Source organism: Carassius auratus, chromosome 9 (genome assembly GCF_003368295.1).
Source record: "Carassius auratus strain Wakin chromosome 9, ASM336829v1, whole genome shotgun sequence".
In the NCBI taxonomy this organism is placed as follows: domain Eukaryota; kingdom Metazoa; phylum Chordata; class Actinopteri; order Cypriniformes; family Cyprinidae; genus Carassius; species Carassius auratus.
Window position 1 is genome coordinate 1,379,097 of NC_039251.1, and position 23,307 is coordinate 1,402,403.

General features: G+C 37.5%; 1 protein-coding gene and 1 pseudogene across 1 annotated transcript; both read left to right on the top strand.

The window, feature by feature from the left end:
* Positions 1–444: 444 nt before the first annotated feature.
* Positions 445–4,678, top strand: LOC113108155 (immunoglobulin-like domain-containing receptor 1; annotated as a pseudogene).
* A 7,052-nt stretch (positions 4,679–11,730) lies between these two features.
* On the top strand, positions 11,731–18,521 carry LOC113108156 (NADP-dependent malic enzyme-like). Its single transcript, XM_026271006.1, has 14 exons — positions 11,731–11,910; positions 12,581–12,714; positions 12,851–13,000; positions 13,178–13,253; positions 13,319–13,480; positions 14,248–14,351; positions 14,611–14,720; positions 14,814–14,911; positions 15,051–15,164; positions 15,361–15,466; positions 16,281–16,423; positions 16,548–16,721; positions 16,853–16,951; positions 18,130–18,521. Exons 1-14 carry the CDS (start codon positions 11,731–11,733, stop codon positions 18,289–18,291), a joined length of 1,812 nt encoding a protein of 603 aa, XP_026126791.1. The 3' UTR covers positions 18,292–18,521.
* Positions 18,522–23,307: the final 4,786 nt, after the last annotated feature.

A 23,307-nucleotide genomic window follows, 5' to 3' on the forward strand; every position in this document is an offset into this window, starting at 1 on the left:
CTGTTGTTGGTCAATTTTACATGGGTTTTAATTATTGTCATTACTGCAAAAATAGAACGTTGGAAGACTTGGAATGCCCCCTAGTGGTTAAATGTTAATAACTACAGACATATTTCTTCATTCCATCGAATAAAGTAAACAACGCAAAAATCTTTTCACTTTGGGCGATGAAACATATTTACAAAAATAAAAATGTGAAAAATAATTTCCATTTTGAACAATAATCAATGAATAACTTTAAATAAAGTAACTTGAGCCAATTCGGGTGTTGTGCACCTGTTGGTGGGTGGGGTCTGTGACGTCATCGTGGAATGGGGAGACTTCCGAGAGCAAAGGTGTGTTTACACTGACTCGAGAGAATTTAGGTAAAATATATGCATATATTTTTTACGATGACATGATGGCCAGCATACATCGTCTGTATTTGTTTGTGTCGCAAATATAGGATTTATCTGTGTCTCGGAAAAAAGAAAAAAGAAAAAAAAACTTCCGTGTAACCGAGAAACATGAAAGAAACTCTGAAGCTCGAGGTGTTTGCGCTCGTGCTCTGCGTATTTCCATCAGGTAAGCCAGCATTCCAAATAACTCTGAGGGTTTAAAACAGGAATATTAGGAGTTTCGTTTAGTGACATACAACTAAGAATAAAGAATTTGAAACATTTCTGGTAATTCTGTAAGTTCAGTAGCGAGTGTTATCATCAACAGGTGCAAACATGACAGGCAGCTAATCCTGATCACGTGATTTACAAGCTTCATAACAGCCAGAATGTTAATATTATGTTTTAATGAAACTTGATTTTGTTTGTGTGTAAGGATTTGTAAAATAAAGATTTTCAGGCCTGGTACAGGAATAAGATGTAGGCTAGTTTTAAAATGTAAATAGTGAATATAGTTATTTTTGTTATGCTCCGCTTTAAAACATTTATTTTGCTGAACATGGTTCTTGACTAACTAACTAACTAAATAAATTAAATGAAGTACTGTAAAAGTAATGCTAAGCTTGTCGGACAGAAAGTGTGGAGCCCTGATGCAAACAGTATGTTAACTGATCCCTCTCCCTCTATTCTCAGAGCTGTTGTCTATCCAGGTTACGGTTCCTCAAACAGAGAGACGCACGATGTTGTTTGCTTCTGTCACTCTAGGATGTGACTATTCCACTTCTGCAAACCCACAAAATGTTCTGGTCACATGGCGATACAAGTCCTTCTGTTTGGATCCAGTGCTGGAATATTACTCAGCTGGTGAGTGGTGTAGATCAACTGAATATAGAAGGCTTTTTTTTTTTTTTCTGAATAGATTACGTGGTGATCGATGTGACCATGTACATTTCTTTCTTTCTTTCTTCAGCATATCAAGCAGCTCTAGGTCTGAAGCAAGACCCAGCCAATGACTGTCCAGACAGTAAGCGCACTGTCCGCATAGTGATTCAGAAAAGAGGCCTCAATGAAGCTATTTTGGGATCAGAATATCAAAATCGCAAAATATACATACAAAACAGTGAGTCTGGACATGCAGGAGCAATGACATAAATCAATGACAGTTTTTTTACTAGTATTGCAGAATACTTCTATAAAATGCTTATAAAATATCAGTTGTCAATCTCCCAATAAAAATGAAGTACTCAGTGTAGGATCTTTTTATAATTATCCTAACAGGCTTCCTAAAATGTATTATCAAAAAGTAGGAAATAATTTATTACATGCTCAAAAGTTGGGTTTGGAAATCTAATTAATCAGATCTTATCTCACATCATATATATATATATATATATATATATATATATATATATATATATATATATATATATAGCTAATTCTTTACAATGTATTATTTATATTTTCTTGTTTGAGGTTTCACTAACAAGAGCCAGTAATTTAGTCTTTATGTATGTGTTTCTCAGATGCTGACCTGGTTATCAATGAGGTGATGTGGTGGGACAATGGCATGTATTTCTGCTCCATCGATGCAGCAGGTGATGTTGTGGGAGACTCCGATAAAGAAATCAGACTCATTGTGTATCGTAAGTATAAGCACACTGAAGACTTGTTCAATAACAAAAACATTATAGACGCTGATGCTGGTCATACCCCCTCTTCCTCTCAGACTGGCTGACTGTGCTGCTCATCGTCCTCGGTGGATTGCTCCTCCTCATACTGATTTGTATCTGCTGCTGCCAGTGCTGTCCTCAGAACTGCTGCTGCTATGTTCGTTGTCCCTGCTGTCCGCGCACTTGCTGCTGCCCAGAAGAAGGTATCCACGTGCATTGACTCTTTATTTCTTTAGTATCCTTGTCTGTGCATTTATCACACCAGATAAAATGTTACAATATTGAATTTTTTAACATTATTCAAAGTGTTCTACTTCTGCTGGATATCAGTTCTTTGAAATAAATGTCTACTGATTACAAAATCACATTCTGCATAACAATTGATTAGTTTGTCAATAATGATGCAATATATCATAAAACTTTTTTCTTTTTGACAATGAAAACTAAATAAGTAGATTGACAATACTACAAAATATGCATTATAAATAAATACAAATATTATTAATAATACTAGTATTGTTTTAAATGATAATATGAATAAAATCAACAATAATATTGATAACATATTATAATTTAGTGTTCATTATAATAATATGTGGAAAATAATCTGTGCACTAGGAAAATACCACATAATGTATTTTATAAATAATATTAAGTATTATTTAAAATAAGAAAAAAATATTTCTAATAATTTGTGGTCTTCTAATACCAGGTAACTTTCTTCACAGTCCATCCTATGAAACTAAATGTTATTGAATAAGAAAACATAGTGAAATATTTCTTCCATGTTCATTTGTCTATTTAGCGGTGATGCAGCACAAGATGATGCGTGATGCTCAAAAAGCAATGGTACCGTGGCTTCATGGCCAGCCCATCTATGGCCCGTTGCCTCAAAGGCATCTTCTCAAGCGAACCCTTTACTGTATTCAGGTCAGTATAACTACATTTAGTAATCTGCTTATGTATGTAGTGCTGCTTCTGATCAGTAATGACTTGACACTCATAATTTGTCCTCCACAGGGTCTTTTTCAGAAACTCCATCCAAGTACAACCTTCCCATGGCCCCGATGGTCATTCATCCTTCTCAACCTGTCCTGCCATTCGTACCTCCCCATGGATACCATGCAAACGGCAGCATAAATGGAAGTGTACGTGGTAATAACCAGGTGTTAGATTTTCTGGAGAACCAAGTAAGAGGGATGGATATGGCTGCCCCAATGCTTCAGCCTCAACATTACTACACAGAAGTCCCGTTACAAAGCTTTCCTCATCAATATGTGGCCCCACAACCCCAATATGCAACTCCACCAGCTCAACCCATACCCCAAGCTATGCCTTTATCAGCCAGGCCGCCCAGTATGTTCTCAGCCCTGGATGAGATGGGTGTCCAAGGTGTGGAGCGCAGGGTCATCCAGCTGCCTCCCATCATGGGCCGAGCGAAACAGAGCTTTCGGCGGACCAATGATGGTGGAAGACAACGGCTATCAAATCATTCCAGTGGTAGCTCAAACCGCAACGGTCATCATCATGATGATTCCTGGAGGGAGCCGTCATCTTCACGGAGAGGGACACAGATACAGAGCAGCTACAGCGACGAATCAGACTTGGACGACAGGCATGGAGCCAGAGGTTCATCAGGACGCAGGGGAGTTTCGGGTTCGGATAGGTCTCGTCCACATGTTCGCAGTAAAGCGGAGCTTCTGGAGGAGCTGGAGCACGCGACAAACCGCAGAGACAGGAGCTATTCGCCTTCTCCACGTAGAGGCTCCTGGAGTTCAGACGAGGAGGACAGTTTTAGAAAACGGAAGCAATCCCAAGGGAGATTGTCTGAGAAACCACCAGCTTATTCTACCATTGATAATTTACCTGGCCACAGCAGGAGGAGTGACCACCTCTCAGTAAGAATGTAGATTTATGATTTGTTCATCACTAAGAAGCTGTGATTGTATACTGTGGTCTCAAAAAGGACACATTTAAAGGGAACCATTCACCCAAAAACAACCTGTATGATTTTCTTTATTCTGATAACACAAAAGAAGATATTTTAAAAAATGTCTCAGCTTGTTTGAGTTTTATTGTATGAACAAAAACATATTCTTTAAAATAATATCTTTTGTGTTCTGTAGAAGAAAGTCATACAGCGTTGGAATGAAATGCGGGTGAATAAATGACAATTTTTATTTTTGTGTTTGAAAGTATGCTTTTGGTTTGCTGAAATGGAGGTTTGAACAAAAAAATTGCATAGTATTTTTAAGTCACTTTTGATAAGTGTCTTCCAAATGAATAAGAATAAATGTAAATAATTGTTACGGTTTGTCTAATCATAATTTTTTTTTCTTTACAGGATAAAAGCTCTCACAGTGGTATGACCGCTCTGATCTGAGTCCCTTGCTTGTCCTTCATTTCTAACTTGATCTTTCATTACTCACCAGTCACCACCTACAAGTGAATGTCTTCTGGACTACTGTCATTGGGACCAATTGTGTACTTCAGCACAATAATTAAGCAGTAACCGCAAATGGCCTGCAAAAGACCCCTGTAATATAGTAAATACACTACATCTTTTTCTACTTTTTATTTTGTGTTTTATTTCTACTTTTAGATGTCATTTTATCAATTGAAAAAAAAATGTGTACCTTTTCACTGTACTTTTTTTTATTATTAACCACAGCAAGGTTTTTGGTATTTAAAATGTACAGTTTGTAGATGACGTTAACATTGAAGGGACTTCAGCTGAAGGTTTTACATAAAGAACCTCTTTGGTTCATCTAGGTTCTCTGTTTACTTTTAGTTTACCTATGTTTGGAGAAGTTTTAATGTTGATTTGGTGGTTTTATTTGTCTTTTCACAATCCTTGGGATGATTTAGATTTTTTTATTTGAGTATGTATTATGAGTACATATGTATTGTCATTCTAACTCATAACCAAAAGCTATATGAATGGTACCAAATCAAACAAAAACTAAATCTTCTTATTTCTCATGTACTGAGAATTTATGTAAACACTGCCTGCAATAAAGTAACCTTTTACAGTCTTTTAAGAGTAGAGTTCTTACATTTTCCCATGTTTCATTATTAAGCTCAAATGCTATTTTGGGAATTTACGTTTTCCATTTTCCTACCTAAATTAAAAGGCTTCACTTTGCTACATGCAGAGGTGTAAATACAGAAGTTTGGTATCATTTTAACGGAAACCCTTTGAAATTACATAAAACACTGTTGAAATTGATAAAAATGATTATATATGTTGTCTGTGTTATAATAAATAGGGAAAAAAACAAGGCGCTTTTTTATTTTATTTTTATAAACTGAAGTTTGAAATTGTATAGCTCAGGCAATGAAGGGCCTAGCAGCTTCAGTTTTCAGCTTCAATTTTATGTGTTTCCAGCACATGTCAGCTAATAGAGGAAAAAGGAAATTTGTTTCTATCATAATCTATGCAAAAGTTATTCCATTCCAACTGAAGTAAGGAATAATACCCTTTTTGTGTACAATTTCCGCCTACACAAATATGAAATGTTCCTATGCGTACATGCAGAGGGGAAACATGCAATATCTGTATATTATTTTACAGAAAACACTGAGAAGTTACATAAAAAGCTGCTGTTTGTGACAAATAGTATTATTTATGTTGTTTCACATATGATGAACCACCTCAATACAATGTGCTTTTTTTGTGTGTGTGTTTTCTGAACAGTCTTTGAAAGAGGATAAGTCAAACTGCAAACTAGCAAACTGCTTTAAATTATTAAATATATCTGGTCTATCACAATCTAAAGTAGAATCCACAATCTCCAGCTTCATATCATTTCATTTATGTCCATTCTGCATTGGTGTAATGATTGGGAGATCTGACCGCTCTCAATCATCTGTAAATTTTCATCTTCCAGCGTCCCGTCTGTTTTTCACACATTATCAGGGCTAACCCGCGAGTCGGACGCTGGTACACGACCTTCGGAACGTCAACAAACGAATATATGTTCATCCAAACAGTACTGTAATAATCCATGTTTATTTACTGTACTTTCACTGAGATGCATCATGTACTGTACTTGGGGAAGTCGTGGCCTAATGGTTAGAGGGTTGGACTCCCAATCGAAGGGTTGTGGGTTCTAGTCTCGGGCCGGACGGAATTGTGGGTGGGGGGAGTGCATGTACAGTTCTCTCTCCACCTTCAATACCACGACTTAGGTGCCCTTGAGCAAGGCATCGAATCCCCAACTGCTCCCCGGGCGCCGCAGCATAAAATGGCTGCCCACTAGTGTGTGTGTGTGTTCACTGCTCTGTGTGTGTGCATTTCGGATGGGTTAAATGCAGAGCACAAATTCTGAGTATGGGTCACCATACTTGGCTGAATGTCACTTCACTTTCTGTCAATAAACAGTTTACCCTATTCTTAGCGAAGCTTCCACGCTTCAAAATAAAGAATCAAATATATAAAAGTAACTAACACGCATATAGCCTCACCAGATGCGAGTCCTGTCCTCTCCACGGCGACGGTGGTCATCCATAACTTGTAGTATGATTATTATACAGGGCTCTCAAGTCTCACGCATTGGGCGTGAGACCCACGCATTTCAACCCGTTCACACGCTCACACTCCACACCTTGTATTTCTCACGCAGAGACATTACGAGGATAACGCCCACCAAGTTGCGGTGCTATTTTTTTTTAACCGTGAAGTTCCCCGAAGGCCCTGACACGCACCAGCTAATCAAATAAAATAAATAAAAAATAGCTACCGATCAGCCAATCAGAAAAAAGCATTGCTGTATCTGGGTAAGATTTTCACAGGCTGGTGCGCAACACAGATTCAGACGCTCGCTGAAGTAGGTAACGTAACGGTTACAGAAGAGGACAGCGGCTGTCACATTTTAAATTATTTACATCTCGCCGAACTAATTTCTGCAGACTGATGTCAACGTGGGAGAAGAACATCCTATGAGTACAGTAGCCTAAGTCATCTCACATGTGCCCCCCCCCCCACAGTTTTTGTCCAACTCCATTGATTTGCCAACACAATGACCCCGATTTTCACTATATTAAATTTTTTATCAATATATGAATTTAAAAAAATTTCAAAACAGTCTAAGATATTTTTTGGTCTGATGGTTATTATGACCTCGACACGAACGCAATTTTGACCATCGGCAGTAGCTTTTGCGTCTATTACTATTATAGCCCACTATTATTTTTTTTTATAGCTAAGGTTACAGTTTGAAGAGGATGCGGGGCTACTCTGACAGTTTTATATAATAGACTTCTATAATAGGCCTATCCATAATACTTGTATGCCAGTATACATAATACTAGTTTGAATTATTTTTAGTTTTTTCTTTCCTTTTATTTTTACTGCACAACATCCTGGTCCCGATTTTGAAAACGTTTTGCCTAGGCTATTTCATTATATTTTATCCAATGTATAATATTGATTATTGCATTTGTCTATTTCAAAGATGTCAGGGAAGAGGCAAAGGAGCATTCTTTCATGCTTTGCTCTAAAAGATCAGCTCCCTAAAAAGGTGGCTGGGTCAGAAGAGGAGACTGTGGAGAAGACAGTAGTGGAAGCAGTGGAGGTGGCAGTTAGGGTGCCAGTAGAAGATGGGTCCATGGAAGAGACTGTGGAGGATACCGTAGAGGAAACAGTGGAGAACCCACTGGAAACAGGGGAAAAGGGAAGGTTAAGTAGAGCAGCCACCTATAGGTGTTCCTGAAGGAGTGGTCAACCCGATGGCCATTCATCACAATGGGAACCACCAGCTCTTTTTACTGGTGCTTAGTCTGCAGACAAGAGAACTCCTGTGTCCATCAAGGTGTGAGGGACATAAGCAGGGAGGCTTTCTAAAATAGCTGCATTGGTTTTAGTGCTCCCTCATTCAAATGCAGATGCTGAGAGGGTTTTCTGCATGGTGGGATTAAACAAGACCAAAACCAGGAACAGCTTAGCACTTGATGGCTGGCCTGCAACCACAGTGCTTCAAATGGGAGCCACCAACCCCAGGCCTCAAAACCAGCTACCAACACCTACAATAAAAAACACTGACCATTTTCTCTCTTACACACACACACACACACACACACACAAACAAATAAATGCTGAATTAAATAAATATTATTTTATTTGTAAGAATATGTGTCATTTAGGAGATCAGACACCTGTCCCCATCAAACCCCTGCCGCCATCGCGGCCGGCGCCAAAATCTCACTCTGAACTCAGTTCAAAACTTGAGAGCCCTGTTTATACATTTGATAATCACCGCGATGCGTCTCCTCGGACGTTTCCGCGTGTGATCTGTGCTTACAAACAGCTGAGAACACAATATCCCATCGGCCAGCGTGGCAACGGTTGAGGAGGAAATGGTCACTCACTGCCAAGGGGCAAGGAACTCGACCGGAAGTTGAAGTCGGGTGGGGGCTGCCATCTTTTAGCAGAACTTCACTTGCGTTAGCATTCCCATTGACTCCCATTCATTTTGGCGTCACTTTGACAGCGAATAACTTTACATCTGAGGCGTTTAAAGACTCTGTTTGTCCATTATTTATTTTTAAAGATACACGACAATGTATAAAGGGCTCCATTACCTTCTATGTTACATCATGGCCCCGTATAAACAGTTTTTGTAAAAAATAGGCTAACGATTGCGTCATAACCACTAGGCTCTCTGTCGCATTACCGTACAGACAGGTGGAGAAGCTCGCAGGCAATTAACTTAATATGGCGTACTGGCGTTACATTTTAAAATACTATACAAAATAATTAATCAGAATACTTACTCCTGCTCACTCACGACAAAGAACTCCCCGCTCAAGCTCGCCGTCTCTGCAAGATTAACGATGGCAGTTTGCACACACAGCTACTAGAAGATTTACATGTGGCAGACAGGTTGCTGACGTCGTCAAGCTTCGTTTGAGTCTGCGCGTCAGAAACGGAAGTGCTAAAAAACGCTAAAACTGGGCTTCATTTGTCTCAATTGAGTTCCAATGGGCTCGCTGTGTCCATTTCTTTTACTGTCTATGCTCACTGCCCACTCCCTCCCCCGCTGTTGGCGCAGAGGTGTCAAATTCAGCACCTCTGAGTGGAGCACCCGGCTCAGACTGACAGCTGAAGGGACAAATAGAGTTTCACAAACGAGATCTGATCGATATATCATAACACAGTCGCTTAGGCACATCTTATTAGTGGTGGAAATTATGATTCTTTCAAGAGATTCGTTCATTTTCAGTTTGTTCACCAAAATGATTTGTTCAGAGTCGTTCACTGATTCATTCAGCGATCATTTCTTCGTATTACACAAAATATGCCAGCAGGTGGCAAAAAAAGAGTGTATTATGTGTTATGTCTTTAGTCAACGAACATATTCACTTGTTACAATAACTGATCTGGCTTTATTAAAATGTGTGTATAATCGCATTCAATATATAAAGTCTAATTAAGTTGTTCAGATGAACAAAGCACAAGGTTTTCTTGCCTAATTGGCATTTTAATTGTTTGGTCAGACAGTTTGTATATTATATATTCACATTCATAAATCGGGGATTAAACGTGGAGTTCTGTATGCTAAATATCACGAACAAGATAAGCTATATAGCTACCAGTTCATTTAATTCACGAACGACATGTATCCGTTCATTCAGCTCGTTCACGAACGACGAAGTTACCAGTTCAGTCATTTCATTCACGAACGAGATGTACTAAATCATTCAACTCGTTCACGAACGACATGGGTACCAGTTTAGTCGTTTCGTTCAAGAATGATAAGATCTCTAGATCTAGTTCAAACTCGTTCATTGAAGGGCGTACACGTTCACTACATTCAACAAATCACATGCTCTGTCACATCTCATACTCGAAAGCTATTGGCTCAAGGTTGAGTAATTCTTTGACAGGATGAAATGGTTCAGTTACCCGGTTCACCGAGCTGCGCGCGCTACTAATAGCGCCACGCTGCTGTGGAGGGAGGAACTTCACTGAACGAGAAATATGAGTCAGTGGATTACGTGAATGAGAACGATTTGTTCACCTAAAAGATTCGTTCAAAAGGAACGATTCGTTCACGAACGACACATCACTACATCTTATGAGATGCAGTAGTGTCCCTCTGATGTGCACTTGGACAAATCGCTTTCTATCTCACCGATGGAAGCACGCAGAAACGTAAAAATGGTCTTGTTTGAAAGAAGAGATTATAATCTAAAAGAGTATATCGAGTATATAGGTATGTGTGGCTGTTTGCGGCTGACTGAAGTGGTGGATAAGATGGATAAATAATAATTTGCAATGAGGTGAGAATATTTCGTGATTCTGTTGAAGATCATTCGATCTGTGATTGTGACACAATAAAATTATCTACATCGTCAGATTTCTGAGAATGAGAGCTTTCTTGTGATATATGACTTGACTGTTTTGTGAAAAATATTTTAAATACACATTCTTATGAAAAATTATTTGCAATCATTAGACAGAAATTTGTGTGGGGGAAAAATATATTCTTAGCTTAATTTTACTACTTTATGAATCATAAAACCCCAATTAATGGTATTCTATGTAAAGAAAACACGCTAAGCTTTCAAATGAACCCATATATGGGCTGATACCATATAAGTAAGGCTTTGCAAATGAAACAGGAACATTTTCCATGCTATTTTTGGACCCTGTACCGGGTCCGCAGAGTTTTAATGCAGGTGTACTTTATGTCTGTAGATTAAAATATATTGTTATATAATTTCTTTGTAAAGCATATTCGAGCGTGGTAATTTGGTTAGACATACGTGATTAAGCATCTGTTTTCATCACTCATATATTAAATGCAAGCGTTTGAATAAACAAAAAGACTGGGAAGCCACTGAAGCCAGGCACACAAAATCTACCATTTGTATGAAAACGACGTCATTGGCATCGCCTCGTTCTATTGGCCGCTTCTGCCCAAAAGGGGCGGGCACAAGGCTTGAGCATTGGGAAGCGAAAGCGTCAAATGTCATACAAACCGGGATCGTTTCTATCAGTAGATTTCAACATCATCTACAGATAACGCGAGTCAGAGGAGACAGGCAGCAGCTCAGCATTTGGATTAAACCTAGTGAAGCAGAAGCTGCCGGTGGACAAGCTGTTCTCAGGTAATTACGCGGCTTTGCTACTAAACGAATGTCTCATTACAAAACAATGACAATGCTTAACCTCTCAGTAATCTGCATTTGGACTGAAACTATATAAAAATCCTAAAACGCATTTTGATGTTAAATTAAAGATGCTTAGCGAATACATCACAATACATAATGCATTTGCGTTGTTTTTTTGTATTCTAAAGGTCTTGTTTACGATTGGAAAGGACGAACATGCTGAACTTGCACAAGCTGTATTAGTCATTTTTTCCTTTGTTGCACCGTGACAGCTCTTTATAATTAAATAATTATAATGATAACCACAGTTTATGCCCCAGTTTCAATGCAGTGATTGTAAAATCATATTGTTGGAAATCCCTGCTTAAGTTGGTACAGTAGCTGGACAAGTTAAAAAAAAACAGTTTTTACCATCTTGGTCTGTTGCTGGTCTGAGGTGGTCTACTGACTAGAAACCAGTCAACAAACCAGCATAAACTGATATTTTGTCAAACCATGCATACCAGTATAGTGAGCTTTTAAAAATAAGCTTCTTTGACCCTGAATGTTTTTATTTTGCAGGAATCATGAACTCCCTCTCGGGTAAAAGTGTGCTGGCGCTGTGCAGAGTTTTCTCCAGTCCCCTGTCTCTCCCTCCTGCTGTCTTAGGGGCAGTGAGGGTCTGTCACTCAGGCGTGAACTCCAAGGGCACGGTGTTCACCAAAAAACGAGGCTATGATATCACCAGGAACCCTGACTTGAACAAAGTAAGCATCTTTATGGTTCAAACTCTGCGTGATCTACGTGACTAAGCAGCTATTAGATTGTCAGCAGCCGGTGCTTTGATGTGATTTTATAACATTTAATAATGCCAAAGTCCCCACAGATAAGAAAGTATGAAAGTGGCATTGTGAGATCTTGAATCTAAAATCAAAGTCTTCACAGACTTTGTCCCCTCTGCCAAGCATTAAGAGGAGAAGCTCTGTATATACTTAGGCTTCTTAAAATCAATGCAGAGATGCAGGATATGACTCCGGGGTTTCGCTAAAAAAATGTTTTGCAGGGTCTTGAAAATGTGTCCATTTAAATTTTACTTTGCAATTTGTATCCTGTTTGCAAAGACTTTCAAGCCAAGATGAGGACTGGGCATGATTGAGAAGTGTAGAACTTTAAAGCCACGATGGATGGAAACTTAGACGTAAACAGTGAGCAGAGAATCTAACAGGGGAGGGTGTCCATGCTTACTTCCCATTGGTCAGAAATAAATAGATCCAACATGTGATGCATCTACCCTAAGCTGGAATGTTGCCCAGTGCAGACCCAGTTGCAGGGTGGTAATTTGTATTTAAAACAGACTGTAGGAGGAGTGCATTTTTATTTTTTTTTCACTTGCAGCTGTCACGTGTTGTTAATAAAGTTATGGTGCTGTGTTAACAGGGCATGGCGTTCACCCTGGAGGAGAGGTTACAGCTGGGTATCCACGGCCTGCTGCCTCCCTGTTTCCTCACTCAGGATGTCCAAGTGCTTCGTGTCATGAAAAGCTACGAGACACGCAGTAACCCTCTCGACAAGTAACCAAACTTCATCTGAAACATTCTGTACATACTCTGTATGATCAAAGCCAGTGAAAAGCTCAGTGACGATACTTTTCTTGGCCCATTTCCTATTTATACTAAATTAAAAAAATAAAACATTCTGACTCTGCAGATACATCTTGCTGATGACACTGCAGGACAGAAATGAGAAGCTTTTCTATCGCGTGTTAACCTCTGACATTGAAGAATTCATGCCTATTGTCTACACTCCTACTGTGGGCCTGGCCTGCCAGCAGTATGGCCTTGCTTTCAGAAGACCAAGGTGAAGTATATGCATGCATTGCTCAGGACCTGGAACAACTTGTTTAGCCAGACCTATTCTGAATCAAATGCTTTATAAACACTTAGACTAGTCCAACTAGTTTTTCTTAGCTGCATGGTGAACATACACTATAAGGCCCATATGATTTTGACAGTGTTTTTGTTTTTTTTCTTGTAGAGGGTTATTTATCACTATCCATGACAAGGGGCATATTGCCACCATGCTAAACTCATGGCCTGAGGAGGACATTAAGGTTTGTTTAGAATGATAAAGTGTCAGTGCCAGTAGATGGTTGTTTCAATGTATGTGCATTAATAGGCCATAGTGGTGACGGATGGAGAACGAATCCTAGGATTAGGAGACCTGGGCAGCTATGGAATGGGGATCCCAGTGGGCAAACTAGCTCTGTATACAGCATGTGGAGGAGTGCCACCTCAGCAGTGCCTGCCTGTACTGCTGGATGTGGGCACTGATAATCAGGTATAGTTACTGTAATTATTTTTATTTTTGTCTTTAAATGTTTTTGAAAGCCTCTTATGCTCTCCAAGGGTGCATTTATTTGATCAGTGAAACAGTAATATTGTGGAATATTATGTCATTTTGATCAATTTAAAGGGTTAGTTCACCCAAAAATCTAAATTATGTAATTAATGACTCACCCTCATGTCATTCCAAACCCATAAGACCTCTGTTTATCTTCGGAAACACAGTTTAAGATATTTTAGATTTAGTCAGAGAGCTCTCAGTCCCTCCATTGAAGCTGTGTGTACGGTCTACTGTCCATGTCCAGAAAGGTAAGAAAAACATCATCAAAGTAGTCCATGTGACATCAGAGGGTTAGTTAGAATTTTTTGAAGCATCGAAAATACATTTTGATCCAAAAATAACAAAACTTTGACTTTATTCAGCATTGTCTTCTCTTCCGGGACTGTTGTATGACGCTGCTGACGTGTTTTCTGGTGCGCCCAATAATAAAGATAACATGTCTGCAGCGACATACGTCAGCAGCGCCACTGCAGTGTTGTTAGGACAGTATACATATATATATTAATGACATAATGTAAATTTTTGGGTGAACTAACCCTTTAATGTATCTGTGCTACATAAACGTATTGGCCCCAAACTTTTGAATAATAATAGTGTACCACTATACTCTATTGTTCATAGATTTCATTGGGTTTACAAACATAGTTGTCACTATTTGTAACCCTGTTGTCCTTTTTTAAACCATTTTTGTTTTTGTTCAGACCCTCTTAGATGATCCCTTGTACATCGGCTTAAAGCACAAAAGAGTGAGGGGCAAAGACTACGATGACCTCATTGATGAGTTCATGCAAGCTGTCACCGACAAGTATGTCTGAAACAGAAAATTCTGAAACGAAAGATGATTTACTCACTCTTATCATTTTTTAGTTATTTTGTTGTTCAAGTTGTACTTTTAAGCCAGATCTTTTAAGTGAATCAGTTGGTCCTTTTAATAAATCTCAACAGTTTTAATGATTTGGTTCGGTGGACCTTAAGTTAACAGTTAACGATAGGGGAAGATTATGTGTGTGAAATATTTACAGACTGTACAAACATGTCGTCATTAATGTTTTCTATTGTTTTAGGTATGGGATGAATTGTCTAATTCAGTTTGAGGATTTTGCCAACAGCAATGCCTTTCGTATTCTCAATAAATACCGCAATCGTTATTGCACCTTTAATGATGATATCCAGGGTAAGTATGCACATTATAATAACAAAACTATAAAGATTATCATTCTTTATCATGGAAAATTATACTATTAGAGCCATAAAATTATTTTCTCAGGCACAGCTTCTGTTGCTGTTGCTGGGGTCCTTGCTGCTCTTAAGATTACAAAGAACAAACTCTCTGACCACAAGTTTGTATTTCAGGGAGCAGGAGAGGTAAAGTCAATTCAATTGAAAGATGCTACAAACTTCTACTGAGAAATAACAAGAAAAAGCTCCATTACGAAACACTTTTAAGCTTACACCAGTTATTCCAGGATTCAGATGTGTCCTTTTTTGTTTGTCACATCACCAGGCCGCCTTGGGCATTGCTCACTTATTGATAATGGCCATGGCCAAGGAAGGTGTACCCCATGCTGAGGCTGTCAAGAGAATTTGGATGGTGGATTCTAAAGGCTTAATTGTCAAGGTAACAATCAAACCCACAGTAGTTTGCCTTTTTTGGCATTTCTTTCCTACAGGGTATATTTGTCCTCCTACTCCACATCTGAATATACAAAATTATATATGAACAAAACATAAATTAAAGGAATATATTGCATCCGAACACCTCCAAAATTAGGCGTTGTACTAAAACTGTTATTTTGTGTCATGTGGCCCATTAGGGCAGAAGTCATCTGAACCACGAGAAGGAAGAATTTGCCCATGAGCATCCACACTTAAAAACACTAGAGGAAGTGGTGGAAACCATCAAGCCCACAGCTATCATTGGTAAGGAAGGACTGATCCCATTCTATATATAGTGTTGTTATCATATTTAAATATGTATCATTATAGTACTTATTAATAGTTTGAATTAGCTTTTATTTTTCATTTTATTTGAGTAAATCCATTATGTGCAGTTTTTTTTTTTTTTTTTTTTTTAGTAAAGTGATGAAATCACTGAAAATCACAATATTACTAAAACTAAACTAAACTTAAAATGAACAAAAATAAAAGCCAATACAAAACCTTATAAATTACTATAATAGTAACTATATAAAAATACTAAGAGCACTTTTTGCTTTTTAAAAATATTCGCATGTAGCTTTATTTTTATTTTAGTTTTGGTCATTTTGGTACTTCAACATTAGCATATTACAAAGAAGATATTTAATTAAGTATATTTTTCCATTATAATATTTATATTTACATTTTTTTCAGCTTTTAGTTACTTAAAATTACTTAAATTTATTAGTTTAATTAACAATAACAACACAGTTCTTATACACACACACACATTTTATTTACATTTATTAAGGTTTTTACAGAATGACTGAAAACTGATTGGAGATAATCCACCCCAGTCTCCTGTGTTTTTTTTTATTTTTTTATTGCTGGAATGATTCTTTTTTGCTTTTCTTAATATTTTCTATTCATCCTATGTGAATTGCAATGGCATATTGAAGCCACTAGTGGGCATAATTACAGAAAACATTTAGATTTGAGCAAAAGTCAGTATATTTCTGTTCATTATGCTAAATACAGCAAAATTGTACCAATGAAATTATGAGATAATAAACACCAAACTTCAAATCATCTACAGGTGTGGCTGCCATAGGCGGTGCTTTCACTGAAAAGATCATCAAGAACATGGCCACTTACAACAAACGTCCAATTATTTTTGCTCTCAGCAATCCCACAAGCAAAGCTGAGTGCACCGCAGAGCAGTGTTACACACTTACTGAGGTAATGCTCACTAAAATCTAATGGATGAAACTGGCTGAACAGGTCTTTAGTAAAACAATCACATAAAACATCCCATAAAGCAAGTTTTTCACATCAGTTTAAAGGGCATGTGTGTGTATCACAGGGAAGGGGCATATTTGCCAGTGGAAGCCCCTTTAAAAAGGTCACTTTGGCAGATGGGCGCAGCTTCTACCCTGGCCAGGGAAACAACGCTTATGTGTTCCCCGGAGTAGCATTGGGGGTCATCGCCTGTGGTGTTCGTCACATCTCAGATGACATTTTCCTTACTACAGCAGAGGTATACGAGCATGAAGTGTCAAGAGCCTACAATAAAAAAAAAAAAGTGATTGTGTGTTCTGGGCAAAATCCCTTGATTGCATATTTATTTCCAGAGCGAAAGCTAAATTTAGGGCTTTGATTTCACTCTAGGCGATTTCTGACATGGTTACTGAGGAGCATCTGGCTGAGGGCAGACTGTACCCTCCTCTGAACACCATCAGAGAAGTGTCCTTCAAAATTGCTGTTAAGGTCAGTAGCCATTCTCATGTATAGAGCATGATTACCACAAGAACAGGTCTTATTAGCCAACTCTACATTTTGGCACTTGTAAGAAATATGGAATGAGATCATGCTAAATTAAGAGATTTATTAAAATAGCAAAGTAGGTTATAAGAGCTGTCCGGTCAGATTTAACAGAGCTGTACAGTGTTCAGTCACTTTTTTCATGATTGCACTAATGCTAGTGTACTAAAAATCATTAATACAACATCTAAATTTGTTAGCTGACAGAACATGGTTGAAATTGTTTTATTTAATTCAGATATACAATATAGTGGTTACTGCATGATCATTGAAATCGCACAAATGGCCTTAAAGGGTTACTCCACCCCAAAATGAAAAAAGTTTGTCATTAATCTGTTACCCAAATGTCGTTCCAACCCGTACAAGTTCCGTTCATCTTCGGAACACAATTTAAGATATTTTGGATGAAAACCTAGAGGCTTGAGACTGTCCCATAGACTGCCAAGTAAATAACAGTGTCAAGGTCCAGAGAGTTGAGACAGGGGGGTTCGAGTTTTCCCAGGTCTGCACGTGCATCAAGTGGGCAGGCAATATGCTAATGTTTCAGATTGACATCAACATGAAACAGCTTGGAATTTGTTTGAAAAACGACTCGTTTAAATTATTCAGTCGACTCTTTCTTTTGAGAGACAAAAACATTACACAAGGTGCACTTTAAGATTTAAAACTTTGCAAGATATTTTCATTCACTTAGAGCTGTTACACACTGCATATGAGAGGTAATTTTCCAAAATCCATAATAGGTGCACTTTAAGTTGTAATAATATCACTGCATTTGTAATCAAATAAACTCAGACTTGCTGTTTTTTTATATGTATGTTAGCACTAATGTTAGTGAGCAAAAATCAGCACAGAATCAAACATTGAAAAATCCTCTCAATTATCAGCTTCAAGAAAAACTACTGAATGTCTAGAAAAGACTTGATGACATTTTGTAAACTTTATGGCATACTGTAAATTATATTCCCTGTAATACCAATAAACGTCATCACAAATGGATGAATTAAAATAGATGAAAAATTTTGCATAGGTTTTTAATAGTAAACTGTGGCAAATCTGTCACACTGTACTCTGTTCACTCACTATGTTTCATTCTTTCTTCCCAAACCTCTCTTTTTCTTCAGATTGTGGACCATGCCTACAAACAGGGCATTGCCTCCTGGTACCCTGAACCCAAAGATAAAGAGGCCTTTGTTTTATCCCAAGTCTATAACTCTGACTACGACTCCTTCACTCTGGATTCATACAGCTGGCCCAAGGATGCCATGAAAGTTCAGAACGTCTAGATTATTCATCCACAGCCCACTAAAAAAAATATGATCATTTCAGTCACATGCCTTATTACTCTGTTTATAATCATATGATGATATACACTCCAGCTCCAGTCCACCCAATCCTTAAACCATAGCTGCTCCTACTGACTTGACACAAGATGAACTGTATCCACTGAGGGCTTACAGCGATAAAATTATGCAGTGTTCATTCAAGCTCAAATTGTCTTCAGAACAGTGATTCAGTTTAAACGGAAAAATGCATCTGTTTAAAGCAGTAACAAGCACTTTCCCAGTTAATCAGGCTACTGAATTAGTGATCTTCTCCAGTTTATTAGTTAGCATTCTGTCAGTAATTTCTTTTATTTCTAACTAGTTATCCACTCCAAATATTTAGCGTTCCAGGAAATACAAATATCAATGTAGGGAGAAACTATTTTTGTACAACGACTGCTACTTGGAAATAACTCTGTCTCCCCTGGTTGAATGTTTGTATGAAAAGGGATTTTGGTTAGGTAGATTAGCTAAAGTAGGTATCCAGTTGACTGCAGTATGAACTGACTCCTTTTGCAACTCAATTTTTTTTTTTTTTTTTTTTACAAGTTGTCTATGCCAAAGTTTATCTAATTTTAAATGTATTATTGTCATGTATCAATGAATACTGTAAATTGTTAGCTTGAGTATATCAGTTTATTTAAGTGTCCACCTGAAAAGCAAGCTATATACTGTATGTGTTCATTGCAGCGTGTGGAATTGTTTTTAACATTACTCCTTATTTCGAAATATGCTTAGCTTATTAGTAACGCACAAACTATGGAATTATATTTTCAGATATTCAAGGAGATTTTGAAGGGACAGTGACTTTTAAATAAATGTTGAAAAAAATAAATGGGTTTTATGTTTACTTAATGAGAATGAGCTGCTATCTTGGCCTATAGTTTTTCTTTTCATGCATATGTATATACATGATCATTTACTCTAATACTCAATTAATTTGTATAATTTTCATTATGTTTCATTGCCTTAGAGTGTAGTTGGACCTTCAAGTCCCACTCATTAGTCCAGAGAAGGGAGAGCTGTAGTGGGTGGAACTTGGAACTGCAAGCTCTGCAGTGAACACATTTTCACTTTTGATGAAGTCCATATGGTGAAATTGGTGGAATTGATCAATCAGAGACATCTATAAGAATAGATGATGCATGCTTGAGTTTGTTTTGAAGTCTGCATGAACCAGAAATTGCTGACGATTTTACTGTGACATATTTCTAACAATAATAATATGCTCTCAATAATAATACATTAACACCAGATATTAACTCAAAGCAAAAAGGTTTCCAGAAACAACTTTTGAGTATATACAGCTGCCTTAAGGGGTTTACTTTAAATAGTTTTATTATTATGAGTTCTTCTTTCTGGCCCTAGGATAGGAGAATTATTATGGCACCCATAAATGTTTTGCTGGGGTTAGAGCAATTGGAAAAAATTAATTATTTATTAATAAATAAAGGACGGAAACAAATACTAATACATATTTGAATATACTTCAAATGCATTTAAAAATATGAATATTCTATTATAATGCAGGCTCTTGATTACTGAAGTCATGCTTTTATGCAGTTAAAGTTTATTAGAATGATTAAATTCTTCTTTGTTTTTACCCTAATGAAAAGCTGCTGTAATTCTTTAATCATGTAGTATTATTAAACTTCTATAAAAGTAACTTCTTGCTCTTATTTTACCCAGTATTTAATATAAGTAGGCTATAATAACTTTTGTGAAATTAATAATAGGCTTTATATCAGAAATCATGCAATGTCAGTAACTGCATGGTATGGTGCTTGGGATTAAATTGCTTATTTACAGTTTTGTACAATTAACATGGTCAGAGATATTCATACCACTGGTTTCCCCAAACTTCCCCACAGAGACGCCACACAGCCATTTTCTCACGCACAGTAAAATCGCAAAGCAAAGAGGACACGGAGACCGACAGACAAGACAGAGCAGGATACAGGATACTTATGTTATAAAAAATAATCTCAGCTCTCAGATTCTGTCAATTTTATTACAAAATTCAAGCAGTAAATTTTGGCACTTGTACGTTACGTGACAGATCCTGTAGTGGCACGTGAACCGATCATCTCTAGCTTATAAATAAACATGAATGAACAATGTTGAAAAATACATTACTTACCTAAATGTATATTTCTCCTCATATCGATCAATCAGGTTTTTTTTAATGAGCAAAGAGGTCAATAAAACTGCTGGAGAACAATTATGTCACATAACATTTACCTCGGGAAAGCCATTTAATTACCATATATGTAGCAGGTTAGTTGGCTAGAATAAAAGAACTATAGAGAATATTTAGCTAATTATCTGTAGGGCTGCTATATGACATATTTATTATATTTCTACTTATTAAATACAGTTATAATAATAAAATGCAATATATTTCATTTGAGTTATATGTAACCTAAACACTTCTACCAGCTGATAGGGCTGATAAGGTGAGGGGGTTTTTTGTCTTGAGAAAAATGTATGCCTATATCTTGTGTAGCCTACCTAATGTTTATCCAAATGAGTCAATATTGAATCAAATCACAAGCACTGAACTGAAATCATAAAATTTGTCAAGCACAAAAAACGTGGCTAACCAGAAATTGTACCATGTAATCAATATAACAATTAAACATTTTGTTACTAAACCTAATACAATTCTGCTTAGTTACTAAAATGTTCAGATTTTTTTTACACCAATCCGTCTGAACTTGGATGTACATGCATCTAATGAATGAAATTGGAGTGTTTAGTCATTTACATTTATTCATTTAGCAGACTTATCCAAAGCGACTTAGAGATGAGGACAGTGGAAGCAATCAAAAACAACAAAAAGAGCAATGATATATAAGTGCTATAACAAGTCTCAGTTAGGATAACACAGTATACATAGCATGGGATTTTAAATAATATAATATAAAGAAAACAGATAGAGTAAAAAAAGAACAGAGCAAGCTAGTGTTAGAGGTCTTTACACACACACACACATACAATTGCATAATTAATGAAAAGAAAATAGAATATAAAAAGATTAGAAAGGTAGTTAGATTTTTTTAAAGAATAGAATTAGAATAGTGAGTGATAAAGTTAGAGGGTCAAATAAAGATGGAAGAGATGTGTTTTAAGCCGATTCTTGAAGATGGCTAAAGACTCAGCTGTACGGATCGAGTTGGGGAGGTCATTCCACCAGGAGGGAACATTTAATTTAAAAGTCCGTAAAAGTGACTTTGTGCTTCTTTGGAATGGCACAATCAAGCGACGTTCACTTGCAGAACACAAGCTTCTAGAGGGCACATAAGTCTGAAATAACAAATTTAGGTAAATGGGTGCAGAGCCGGTGGTAGTTTTGTAGGCAAACATCTATTGGAAGCCAGTGAAAATTGATAAACAGAGGTGTGACATGTATTCTTTTTGGCTCAATAAAAATTAATCTTGCTGCCGCGTTCTGAATTAATTGTAAAGGTTTGATAGAATTGGCTGGAAGACCTGCCAAGAGGGCATTGCAATAGTCCAACCTGGACAGAACAAGAGCTTGGATAAGGAGTTGTGCAGCATGTTCCAAAAGAAAGGGCTTGATCTTCTTGATGTTGAATAAAGCAAATCTGCAGGATCGGACAGTTTTAGCAATGTGGTCTGAGAAAGTCAGCTGATCATCAATCATAACTCCAAGGCTTCTGGCTGTTTTTGAAGGAGTTATGGTTGATGTGCCTAACTTGATGGTGAAATTGTGATGAAACGATGGGTTTGCTGGAATCACAAGCAGTTCTGTCTTGGCAAGGTTGAGTTGAAGGTGATGGTCTATCATCCAGGAAGAAATGTCTGTTAGACAAGCCGAGATGCGAATAGCTACCGTCGGATAATCAGGTTGGAATGAGAGGTAGAGTTGAGTGTCATCAGCATAGCAGTGGTATGAAAAGCCATGTTTCTGAATGACAGAACCTAATGATGCCATGTAGACAGAGAAGAGAAGTGGTCCAAGAACTGAGCCCTGAGGCACCCCAGTAGTTAGATGTTGTGACTTGGACACCTCACCTCTCCAAGGTACTTTGAAGGACCTATCGAATAGGTAATACTCAAACCATTGAAGTGTGGTTCCTGAGATGCCTTTTGCCAGTAGGGTATATAGGATGATCTGGTGGTTAACCGTGTCAAAAGCAGCAGACAGATCAAGCAAAATAAGTACTGAAGATTTGGATTCCGCTCTTGCCAGTCTTAGAGCTTCAACAACTGAGAGCAAGGCAGTCTCAGTTGAATGTCCACTTCTGAAGCCAGATTGGTTGCTGTCAAGGAGGTTGTTGTGTGTGAGAAATGTAGAGACTTGGTTGAACACAGCTCGTTCAAGTGTTTTTGCAATGAAAGGAAGAAGGGAAACTGGTCTGTAGTTCTCTAAAAGAGATGGATTGAGGTTGGGTTTCTTAAGTAGTGGAGTTATACGTGCCTGTCTAAATTATGAGGGAAAAACACCAGTGTGGAGGGATGTGCTGATGATGTGAGTGAGTGCAGGTACAAAGTACCTTAGTACTTTTTTACTTAGTACCTTAGTCATTGACAAAGTAAAAAAAAAAAGGTGTTTTGACTGTTTTTATGTCAGGCGGTACAACCAAATAGTGAGTATGGGGCGAAAAGAGCAGAAGAGACGGAAGAGAAAGCAGGCAGCAGCGTCATTGTCACAGAATATTGAACATATGTAAAAAATAAAAATAAAAAAAACTGGCAAACAGGGTAATTTTGTTATATTTACTACATAACCTATAACATTTGATAGCTAACAGTATTCAACCCCACTAGAGCAGAAGGTAGCTGAGGTTGTTGCTGATATACAGTGAATTTTATATCTAAGATCTATAAACCACAAAATTATAAAAACACCAAGATATTTTTGTAATTTATGTTATACGTGTAATGATAGTTCGATCGGGGTAGAGGAAGGAGACCAGAGTTGGCGTACGGGGCTCGTGAGAGACTTTATTC

What these genes read in the sequence shown, in the direction of transcription:
- LOC113108156 (XM_026271006.1), top strand. Translation starts at nt 11,731, where the DNA reads ATGAACTCCCTCTCGGGTAAAAGTGTGCTGGCGCTGTGCAGAGTTTTC. An exon ending in CGCAGTAACCCTCTCGACAA is followed by an intron (nt 12,715 to 12,850) that starts GTAACCAAACTT and finishes CTGACTCTGCAG; the next exon opens with ATACATCTTGCTGATGACAC. An exon ending in CCTTCAAAATTGCTGTTAAG is followed by an intron (nt 16,952 to 18,129) that starts GTCAGTAGCCAT and finishes CTTTTTCTTCAG; the next exon opens with ATTGTGGACCATGCCTACAA.